The following is a 12134-nucleotide window of genomic DNA, read 5'->3' on the forward strand; positions in this document are numbered from 1 at the left end:
ATCCTGAAGCCTCTGTTCCCATTTCCTAATGGGAATTAATGTTGCTTTTGGAATTGGCAGAAGAGCTGCCTCAGTTCTCCAAAAAGGTGGCCAGACCATCACTCTTGTCACTATGTGAGTGATGCTCCTCAGAGGCACACTGTGAAACCCACATGTGACGGTGGGAGCTTGGTTTTCTGTGTGCCACCCCTCTAGCACTTTTTGATAACCGTGGGAACCACAAGTGGCGATTATTTGGCATTACCCTTAGGCACATGATCAGTCAGGGCAATTCAGAGTTTGATGCCTACAAACCCCACACACCTGCAATTACTTAAATCCACAAAATTGCACCCATAGGTATTTGCAGGCAGAAATTGTTGGCATAAAATTAGAGGCCATTTCCTAAAACCTGTGCCTAAATTTTGATGATATACTATATGAGAGGTTGTTATTTTGAAATGGATTTGTGGAAAGCAATTGAAAATCTCCAGGCATCCCATCTGTGTTTAAAGTAACAACAATAACAAAACTTTAAATTAGCATAAGAGATTTAAGACATTTCAGGAAAACATTGATTAAATCTGCCAATGAAATGAATGTGTTTGGCGAGTGACCTAATTAGTGCATACTTGGTTCTTTTTCACTGCACTGCTTACCACTAATTGCTGTTCTGCTGGTCTTCTCCTGACAAGTAAGAAAAAACAAGGATGAGGGATTTGTTGAGGAAATAGTGACATTCAATTTTAATTCATTTGAACCTGCTGCCAAGCTTAATTATGGAACTGAGAAACTGAGACCGGGAGGCCCCCAGCCATTTAGGTCATAGGAGAAGGAGATGTTTAGTGTCTGCCAGTGTATTTGGGTAGCACTTACTGTAGTGAGCTATAAACTCGAGCTTGCTGATGTTTAGCTGTTTTCTTTCCCCCACAGGTACAAAAACACTGGTTTTATTCCTAAAATTTAATCATTTAGCTCTAATGGCATCAGGCCAAAACAAAATTACTGGCATTTTATTTCTTAGATGAAAGGTTTACCAATTAATCTAGATAGTCTTGTCTTGGGGTTTTTTGTGTGTGTGTTTGCATGTACAAAGTAGTAACGTGTCGTGTCATTCAACAACAAAAAAAAAACCCAAATGAACACAACCCCCCCCCCCAACCAACCAACAACAACAACAAAACTAATAAAACAACCCAAAATGTTTTGTTCCTGGAATACTTGATGTAGCAATGAGGTGCCAAATTCCCCCTCAGTGTACGTACATGTGAGCTGAGGGGCTCACGTTAGTGAGAAATTCAATTCCCATCTCTCCAAGCAGCAGGGAATAACACAGCTTTCCCTATTTGCATTTGGAGCTGCTAAAGGAAAAGGGCAGGATGCTTCATGAATAAAGGGGAAATAGTTTTGGTTTTGGTTTCCTGTGGTGGTGATGGATTTTTGTGAGCAGAGTCTGAAGGTCCTGGTTTAGAATCCGAGTGCATTTGTCATGATGTTCTTCACAGAAACTGGCAGGGGTGGAGGGGAGTTTAATCCATTGACCAGAATGTTTACAAGGCAGTGCACACAGACACACACTCCAAAAAAAGTGGTGGGCAAAAAAAAAATCAAAAAAAATCTGTGGAATCTGAGGCTAGCAGAGGGTGGGGATGGTGGGGCTTGCACTTATTTTTAAGAGAGGAAAAAGAAATGTTAAGATATTTTCTTAGAGCAGTAGTGTCTGCTTGGCAGACTCTGGTTTGAATCCCTCCCGGGGGGATGCCTCCAGCCAGCCTGCTGCATTTTCTCAGGAGGAGTCAGGGAGCAGTTCTCTGAGGAGGGATGGCCCTGAGCTGGCCCTGGCCATGACTCTACCAGTGGGGAGCACAGCCTGAGCCTGCTCCAGCCACAGCCTGGGCAGAAGGGGAGCACTCTCAGCACAAGGGGTTTGGGGATTTATTTCTGCACTGAGGACAGCTAGAGGGGGATGTTCCAAGAGCCAGTTTTAACTTCTGCAGGGACTAAACTTGAGTTACGCTGAAAAGTACATAAACCAAAACAAAGCCAAACAAACAAACCCCCCAAAACCTGAACAAAAAAACCAAATTCCAAACAGCACTACTTCGCTAGTGCCTCACCCAAAAATGAGGTGAGGTTATAAACAAACGAAATACCTTAGTGTAAGTCACCAACATCGGCTATAAATGTCTACAGTGAAGAACATAAATTGTACAAAAAGGCTGCCTGCCTGGTTTCCTGTTATATAGCATTGCAGGGTTCTTGTAAGGATACTTGAATGCTGGAACAGCCTGGGAACTTGGCTTCCCTTGCAGCAGATTGTTGTTCTTTGGATGAGTTTTCAGCCACGGAGTGATTTTGTCCTGATGTTCTATGTGTGGTGGAGAGATGTGTTGGGAAGGGGGGGAGGGCCAGAAAAAGATACTTGGAATGAAAATGAACTTGAGAGAAGGAAAAAGAGCAGTTTTTCAGTGAGGCAGAGAGTAGCAGTACTAGAATGCATAATGGGTAGCTAGAGATGTAAGTCTTTTTGTCTCAAGACTCTCGCTTGATCTCTGATATATTTATGTAGCCTCTTGTGCTCATTGAATAAAAGTTTATGAGATATTCACAGACTTAGATATCATGGACTGATGTTAATCTTCTGTAATTCACTGTTAGATAAACTTGGTCTCTATAATTCAGTGCAGGAATATCCTTACACATTCCAGTTTATATTTACAAGCAATACTAACTTAGATGTGATTACTTAAACCACATTATCTAGAAAGTCATATTAAAAATAATTTCCCTCCTGTTAGTACATACATGAATCCTGCACTGTACACCGATGATAAATGAAAAAGCTAACTGTATTGTCTGTATGTAATGCTAATATCTGAGCTTATTTTTGTACTTTCATCTCCTGGTTTTTGGGCACCAACATGGGGAAAAATAAAAAGAAATTTAGTCTCCTGAGAAGAGCACCTTGCTATCCTAAAAAATTATTTGTTCTGCTTTTAATCCAGAGCATCCCAAAGGCATTTCTGGTTTCCCATTTGGCAAGTCTGGCTCCTTGTCAGGATCTCTAATCTAGCAACATGGAAGCTGCACCTAATTGTATCTCCTCCCCAGTGATGCTCTCCCAAAAGGCAGAGGGTCTGGATAAATCCAGGGAGGACTTATGATTTCTTGTAGCTTTTTTTTTTTTTTTTTTTTTGGTTCAAAGAAGTATTAACTTCACTGTTTCTCTGCAGTGAGGAGAGAGCTTGAATAACTCTTGAAAGCAAAATGCAACATAGAAAAAACTGAGTTAAAAATGGCATGCTCAGTAGCAATAAAAAAGGAAAACCAGATGAGGGAATCTGAGCAGGTAGAGAGCCCAAGACAACAGAAATGTTCACATCTTGGCTTTTTTATCAAAATAGTGCTTTTCATACTCTTTAAGTAAATCAACAGTTTCTTTAACAGTTTTGGCTGTTTCATTTTTCTCACATCTTTTTCATTTTCTTAAAACTTTCTGAATAATGTTTAAGATATGAAAACAGAAAAGTCTATGTGCACAAAATTCTTTAATCATTGGATTAACTCCTTCACTGAGTAATGTGTATGTATCAAAATACTAATAAAAATATGTTTATAACTTGGGAGGCAAGGTGATTACAAGCACAGACTCTTATACCTAGGTTCAGCACAAAGAGGAAGGCAGGGAGGCCTCCCTGGATCAGGAAGAAAGGCTGGCAAAAAAAAAATAGAAATGGATATGGCTGGAAAGCATTTCTGTGGTTGCCTCCTCTGCGATTGTGTATTGACCTAGTAAATGGAGATGTCTGCAAAGGAGCTGCTATGCTTTAAATATGGTTGTGCTAATATTATTAAAACTTTTAGGTAGTTCAGTTTTGTCTGTACAGCTTCCCAGGGACATGCCAAAGAGGTGGACCCTGGCCACAGCTTGTCTGAGCAGCATGTGACTACCTGTGCTGTAATCACTTAATAAGATGTAAGTGGAGGCTGGATGGATTGTGAAATGTATGCAGCTGCCTAAATTGGTAGTTGGCAAGATTTTAAAATCTTCCTAACTTGGTTCAAATCTTTATGAGCAAGACATTTGAAGGCTGTTGAAGATTAGAGTTAGCTCAGTGCTTAGAAGTAGCAAAAAATCCATTCTTTGTCCTCTTTGCCCTCTTCTGTATGTTCAGGAAAATAAAATTACTTCCAGAGTTGTTGATACCCAGTAGGGACTTAACAGCTCTGATATAGCTTGAGCATACCAGCCTTGCTGGTTAAAGGAGGACAAAATGGAGAGGCAAGAAAAGATAGGAAGTGAGTTGCTGATTAATACACTAAACTAATGCAAATACTGTGAGTAGGAAAGCCACTTAAAAGCAGATGATTAGCCCTTGCTAATCCCTAAGATCTAACCTCTCTAAGCTGCTATTCAGATGATACCCTGAAGCAGTTTCTGGTAGGAACCTGGCCTTCATTCCAACAAACTGCACCAAGATAAAAGGGATGTGGTTTAACCAAGCTGTGACTTTATTATCTTACCATCTTCTAGATCTATCTGGCAGTCACTTGTAGAGCACAGGTTGTGATTTCTCCCTTAATTGCTCCCACCTGCTGGAAGGCTTTGCTCCCTGTCCTGATGCAGATGGCCCCAGCCTGCTGCAGAGACCCACTACCCTCCTCTTCTGAAAATGAATTCTTGAAAGGGTTCAAGGGACAGGGAAAGGGTGGTGTTTTCTCACAAAACCAGCCATTGCAAGCTGTAGCTTTGTATTCCAACTGCTTCTTCTGGTGGAAGAGGTGATGCAGTACACCAGAGCACAAGAGCCCCATGAGCATCTGCCCTCCTGCTGCCAGAGACCTTTTATCTGCTACGAAAAGAGCTGCCTTTTTTCTCTGTCTGCTACATACCTTCCTGCATTTTGAAGCTTTGTGTCATTGCATTTCCTTAAAACCCATTAAGTTCAGAAGGAAAGGTATAAGAAGTAGAAGTGTGATGGCTAGTGGTGGTGACAATGCTACTGGAAGACTATGAGACAACTTGAGAGAATGGAATGGATTTCCTCCTTTATAAAAATAAAACCTTTATTTATGCATATACTCATGGATAATTAAAAAAATGTCTATTTTTTTGTTTATTTTTCAGGTTATGGTTTTGTAGATTTTGACAGTCCGGCAGCAGCACAGAAAGCAGTAGCATCTCTCAAGGCAAATGGCGTGCAGGCACAGATGGCAAAGGTAAGAGTAACCATGTTATTACAGGATTACCTGAGCTGTTTGGTTAAATTTCCAAGAGTTTGTTTTCTTAAGGTTTTGCATTGCTTATTCAAATGTTTGGTTTTCTTTTTGTCCTTTGTCTCAAGTGCCTTATTCATCTTATGGTTTGTCTGTTCTTGGGTGCTGTGTCTCATGTGATTGGTTCTGTTCTCAGCCCCTCGGGGTTTTAAGATGGAGAGTGTTGTAGTGGCAGAGCAGTTGGAAATACTTCTGTGCTGGCTACAGTGTGAAAGAGTTGCCTTTTCTTTCCCTTGGAGTTGTCTTCATTTGGTTCCTTTGCCTTGGAAGGGTTATTATTTTCTGAAGTGCCCGGTGGGCTTCTCTGAAGGAGTGATTGACTGAACATAAGGAAAGTTTGTTTGCTCTGCCTTGGTTTTGCTTCTTCTGTCTTTTTATTTTGAAGATCTAAATGGAAATGTAGCAGGTTGTTGAAAGAATAGTTGTTGGAGGGTGTCTGGAGGTGACTGGCATCTGTTGTTCAGAGAGACTGCAGGATCTATGCTGTATATCTCATAGCAAGCATGCTCAGGTACACTGGTCCTGGAATTGTCCTTTGTCCTCAGGCAAAAGGGCTGATGGGGAGAGAGAGGTTATAGTAAATGACTGTCATACGCTCTGGATGTTGTCCTTCTGAAGTCAGGTTTCTTTGGGCTCTAGACTGTGTCAGCCAGCAGAAGTAATTGTGCTGCAAAAATGCCTTGGCCTAGAATCACAAAAAGCCCTTAATATTGCCCAGTTTAGACTGCTAGTCTAGTATCTCAAACAGTAAAAACAACCAGGTAATTACAAAACCAGGCAAATCGATTAATTAACAATCACCACACTTAAAGGTTGCAATTTAAAGGAATGCTGGTGATTGAAACCTTTGTTTTCCAACATCATACTAAAACCCTATTATTATTATTATTTTGTTTTACAATAGAGTTAAAATCCCTGGTGGCAAATGAGGTTCATTTGCCTTTTGCTGAGTTACACTTGCTGTTCCTTAAAGTAACTGGATGTTTTCCATGGTTTTCTGTGTAACAGTGCCCCACAATGCAAGCTGTGCTGTTTTATTGGCTCTTAGTTTTTATCGACGTGTAGTGATAAAAAATATTTGCTTCAACTGGATAAAAGATGGCAAGTTGGAGAATGTGAATACCTACTAAGGACTGTGCTGTTTTATTTCTCAGATATACTGCATCTCCTTGTTAAAATATAGGCAATTTGACACATTAGTCAAGCTGTGAAAGAGAAGCGAAAGACAGGAGATATGTTTTGTTCTACTAGTTGATATCAAATGGCCATTTCTGGGGAGGAATAAATCTCTAACTACATAAATCTGTAAAGCTGCAGATTTAAAATTAGAGATTTAAAGATAGGATTGAAAGATAAATCTGTATTCTGTAGCCTCACGATTCAGAACAATGAAAAATTTTAGCACTTGCATGCGTGGAAATACCAAAACAGAAGGTGACGTGAGATACTGTGTTTTGGATTGTCCAGTATTTTGAGGGGTCAAAGCAAAGTCTGATGCTTTTAGAGCTGGAAGGGATGCATCAACCACTGAGATTTGTTTTCTGGGGGACCTGTGGCAGGAATAGTTTTTTGTCCTGTGTGATTCTGAGGCTGGGGTGCAAGCATTTGTTTGCATAAGACTGGCTGTATTTTTATTATTTAGCTATGGTGCCTGGAATCCCAGATAGGTTCTTTCTAGTGCGTTTGATAGTTAAAGATAAATATACAACTGACTCTTCCTATCTCTGAAAAAAATCTAAGTATTTAGAAAAATGGGGATTCAAAGGAAATTGAGACAGCTTTAAACGAAGTACCTCACATTGCTGAGAAGGCAGGAGCTTGGGAAAGAAAATCTGTCAGAGAAATGTATTAGTTCTGCACATGTTGGAAGCCAGGTTGCATAATAGGACTGAAAGACAACATTACCTGCCAGTGTCTGAATGAACAAGTGAGGGCTCAGAAGAGGTTTGAAGAGGCAGAAGAAGAATTTAGCCATCATTTTTGGGAGTTTCAGAGCACTTTTGTTTCAATAGCTGCTTTGATTAGTGGTGAATGGTGGCTAACAAATTAAGTAAAAGCAAAAAAAGTATGTGTGAAGAAATTGCCTAAACCTTTTGCCCTACCTTTAAAATATATGGTCAGTGTCCTGCACTTTTTGTTCTGCACTGCAAAGCAGTGAAACTGTCCCATTTAGAGGACCAGGAGATGCCTGTAAACCTGTGTTCATCCAATGTCAAAATCTCAGACTGGTCATAGGTGCTTTTGAATCAAGGTGAAAGAGGCATAAGAAAGTTACTGCTATGAGCTGGCCTTCTCCAGCATATGCACAAGTGCCAGTAGAATATGTGATGTTTTCCTGGAGAGAAATCTTGCTCAAAAGAAGAAGTTCTTTCTCAGTGTTAACACAATATGATTTTTCTCGTAGAAATCCTGGAATCTTCTTTGGAAAATAAAAAAGAGAACTGACCTCCCACCCATGTTGAGCAGCAGAAGTAACTTGTGGATACTTGAGTAAAATATACTCATTTCATTGATGCTTAAATCCAGCCACCTCCCACATTTTTATAGCATTTGGACACCTTTTTGGCTGATGTTGTTTTAGAGTGCTGCCTCTGCAAGATGGTTGAACTGTTTCATCCATGCTTCAATGCTGGGAAACTTGTTCTGTCAAGGCTAATACACCTCTTAACCCTGCATAGGGAGAAACACCATTAAATGTATTTCAATCTTTCTTTCTGTTCTCTTGGATACTGTTCAGCCTGGTGTAAAGTAGTCAGAAGAGGAATTTTTGGCTGAGGGTTAGAAACAGCAGTATTATATCTGCAGAGATAGTGGTGGCAGGTGGGAGTGGAGGCTCCATGGGCCCATGCACAGCTGGCTGCCTGCTGGGGAAAGGACTCCCAAAGCCTCACACCCAGGTGACATCTGCATGAGGCTCTTGTACAGCTTTGTTTTCACCGTGTGTCTTTAGCATTTTACTTACGCACACATCTGAGGCAGAAGTTTTTACTACTGCCACTGGCCTATGTTCAATGAAGTTCATCTAAGTTGTGTGCAATTCACAAAAGAATTTCTTTTCTTGATATGAATTAATGCTATGGAGCTCCTGAATGATGGTTTCTCAGCTGTCCTGCCTTATTTTACTTTATGCTTCCTGCTCACCTTTGGAAATAACTCAGACATGCAGATTGCTTTGTATGTATGTAGTGCTTGTTTGTCCAGGCTTGTAGAGTTCAGGTGGGTTTTAGTTTTTGCTTTTCTGCTAAAAATGGACCAACTGATATCTGGTGGGATAATCTCACAGGATTTATTTGTGTCTCTATACCAGGGATATAAAAATATGCATAAAAGCTAATGTTTAAGTATATGGTTTGTATATCCATTTGGATTTTTCCATCTCCTCCTTTCTTGAATTTTCCAGAAGAATGTTATAGACGGAACATGGAAAATCAGTAAGGAGAATCTTAGTAATATATGAGTGGGCGAGGAAGCTAGCACACATGAAAAACATATCAATGTTTTAATGAAATATGTAGTCACATCTATTCTTGGGATTTGTAAGTCTTTCACCCAGAACTGCATTTTCATAAGGACATTTCTTAATCTGCTTTATATATAAGATTTTAACAATGCCAAAGAGTCAATTCAGTTGAAGTCTATTGTCTAAATAAGTGCTAGTGTGTGAACTCGTGTCAATCTGAAGTTGGTGGACTGTGCAGTCTATAGCTTCACAGATATTTTGGGATCCCCTCTGCCATCTTTTATTTCCAATTCTAGTCTGCTGTAAGATTGCATACAGTGGAAGCTCAGGCAAAGGAGGGTTCTTGGAGAGAGTATATAATAGCATCTTTGATATCTAACAGCCTTTCAGGAGTGCTGAAACAAACCCATTAACCAAAGAAATACTTTAAATCTCAGTGTTATTCCTAGTGCCTTTGTAAGGATTAAGAAATGTATTTGGTGATGCGTGTCTTCTCTGCGTTTTCCTTTCACATGTATAATGCATTTAGACATCTTCAGCACCTGTGTGAGAAATGTGGACTCTAAAGAAATACTTAATTAGCAATGGCAGTTGTCTAAGTCCAAGGAACATTTCTTGACTGCTCTGCTGCAGTAATTGCCATCCAGAGGGTATACTGAAGGAGCTGATTCTGAAATAGGACTATACCAGTAGGCTCTGATGTGTTTTGCTTGCCAATGGAATTACAGAATTTCCTTCCTGTGTCATTTTTCTCATCTCTCAATCATGCAGAATCTTAAATACAGGGAATAATCACCATCTAGGTGAAAAATAAAAGCCAGCTGTTTCCCAAAGAACAGAACCAAGCATAAGAACTTCTGAAGAGGAAGAGAGAGAGAGTTGCTCTATAGGTAAATAGACAGTTTTTCTCCAAGGGCGAAGGAAAAGGAAATCCCACAGAAGAATCTTACTTGTTTTCCAGGCTTTTGTGTAGTTTTCAGGAATTGCTCTGATCTGAGTCAGCTGACCAAACAAGTCTATTCTGTGCACTCATTTTTTCAGCTTCATTTTCTCTTTTTTTAAAATTATTTCCTTTTTTTATCTGTCAGGTAGCAATACTCAAAAGAATTGTTCTTCAGAATGGGTACTGCAGAAAATTGAAAGGCTCTTCAGTGAAAGCCCTTCTTCCTATTTTTTTAATCTTTTTTAAGATTAAAAACTAAATTTTTTTAAGGGAAAATGTTATTTTTTTATATTTTACAGTTTAAAATATCATGAAAATAGTTAATAAAATTACTATTCTTACAAAATATTAAATATAGCCTAAAGAACCTCGCAAGTGATGTCTTAATTCACGACTGAAATGTCTGTGAATTTTAGCTAACCAAACCTCGGGGTACTGGTGTTTTGCATTTTTGGACAATATTTGTAGATAACAGACTTATTGACTGAGTTAACTTTCCTTTCTGTACCAAAGCAGGATGCTAGAATTTTTAGAGTTCAATATTAAAATTGTCAGGCTTCGTTTTTAATCCTGTTCTTTAATTACCTGATCCCCTCACCCGCAAACTGTTCTATGAAGTGAGAGATGCATATTGGGTCTATAAAAGATTTTCTTTTTTTGCTGCTAGAACAGGAGCTGGTGACTCTGGAAACCCCCAGTGCACTCAGCAAGGTAGGAGAAGCCAAGAAATGGCTGTGCTGACGCTGGCCACTGTCCATGTCCTTTCCCAACAAATTGCACAGTCAGATGTGGGCTGCTGCTTCACCAGTTGTCAGAGACATTTGACACAACTGAGCTTATGTGTGTAGAAGGCACTCTGGAATGAGTGCTCCTCTTATCTTCCTAAAATGCTACCTATTGTCCCTGGTTTTATACACGGTACATACTGACTGACCAACGCTGACCTGAATCGATAACGATCCTGGTTAATTGACAATTGAAAATTACAGCTGGGAAGAAGTGAGAGTTTTGGATTTGGAAACTACAGGTGCCAGTGTCTCTTTCTTTTGATCTCTTTTATCAAGTCAACCCTACCAAAGAGTACTGCAGAAGTAACTGCAATCCCCTGCATTCCCTGTATTTCATACAGTGCTGGCTATTAGAGCCATGTCCTTCTCACCTTTTCTTGACAGTATGCCTGTGTTTGGTTGTTTTTTGTTTTGTTTTGTTTTGTTTTCATAAACTATCTTTCACTCTTACAATGGGTAACCAGCTTTCCAGCTGGAGCTGGCCCTTAAGTGCAGGTTTTGTAAATATAGGATGCTTTTCTATACCGTAAAGGGTTATGATTGATGAAGTAAAATCCTTGAAGAGTTACTAAATTATTTGTTTGTATCACAGTTTATTAAAAAAATTCTCAGGAAACTGTGTCTTTCCAAACCTGGAAGTTTTTTCCAGATGAAATGCCATCTAAATTCAGGATTCAAATCACAGATGTGCTATAGGAATGTGCTAACTTTGAAGTTCAGAACATCTGCAGTAGCAGATGACTCTGTCTTATGAGCTTCCTAGACAAAGCTAAAGGATTGAGCACCTTTTGTAAAAACAGTAGTGGGCTGGGGTGATAGTGAAGATACATGACATAAATGGAAGGACTTCAAAGTTTCACCAAGTCTGGAGAATTTCATCCTTTTACCTGCAAACTATATGGAAGATGAAATGTGAAATGAGCCTTATAGATCAGTGTGAAAGGGGGTGTGCATTGGCAGTGCTCTTAACCACAGCTGGCAAGTTTATACACAGCATAATTCTACTCTCTAGAAAAGAATGGGACTTTTACTGTTGATTAATGGAGAGAAATTAGTTCAGTGCTATGTTCCTTTGTTCCCAAAAATCTTAGCTCAGCACCTTTCTCCTTTCTTAATCACTTAGCTAGCTTAGAAAAACTTATGGCATATACAATCATGTTTATTCTCCAGCTATCACCTCAGATAGATCTTGCTATGTTATTATCTCTTTTCAAGAGTGCTTTTACTTTCTAGAATGGTTTGATTTTTTTCATACCATAACTTTATTAAGATTAAAACATTCCTTTGCCTTTGAAAATTGGAATGTAAATAACCAGAAAATATATCCACCTTTGTGCTACTAATGCCCTGCACCATAGAACATAAGTGAAAGATGTGGCCAACTTTTGGGCAGCAAAATAGTAGAATTACTGGGTTCTTTTTGGGTTATGGACTTCAGCCAAACAAGAATTGGCCTTTTTTCATAAATATACATTGTTCTTGACTTTCTTCTGACTTGGGACACATTGAATTAGTAATAATACAGCTGAAATCCACAGAGCTTTGGCAAGTTAAGCCAGAGAGAAGAAAGGGGCTCCCTATCTTTAGCACTCACATAGCCATACATCTTGGAAGCTCTTACATACTTTTTGCAAACCCTTTATGTTTGCAGAACAGGAAATCTGAGTCCTACAAATGAGTTAAACAC

The 12134-nt window shown here is 39.4% G+C and overlaps 1 protein-coding gene across 2 annotated transcripts in view; it reads left to right on the forward strand.

The window, feature by feature from the left end:
* RBMS3 (RNA binding motif single stranded interacting protein 3) overlaps nt 1–12134 on the forward strand; it is a 706020-nt gene that overhangs the window by 443603 nt on the left and 250283 nt on the right. For both annotated transcript variants that reach the window (XM_030445801.1, XM_008504366.2), the window contains one exon: nt 5108–5199. In XM_030445801.1, coding sequence (XP_030301661.1) covers nt 5108–5199 — 92 coding nt within the window. The remainder of the gene's footprint in view (nt 1–5107; nt 5200–12134) is intronic.

This window comes from Calypte anna, chromosome 2 (assembly GCF_003957555.1).
Source record: "Calypte anna isolate BGI_N300 chromosome 2, bCalAnn1_v1.p, whole genome shotgun sequence".
Lineage (NCBI taxonomy): Eukaryota > Metazoa > Chordata > Aves > Apodiformes > Trochilidae > Calypte > Calypte anna.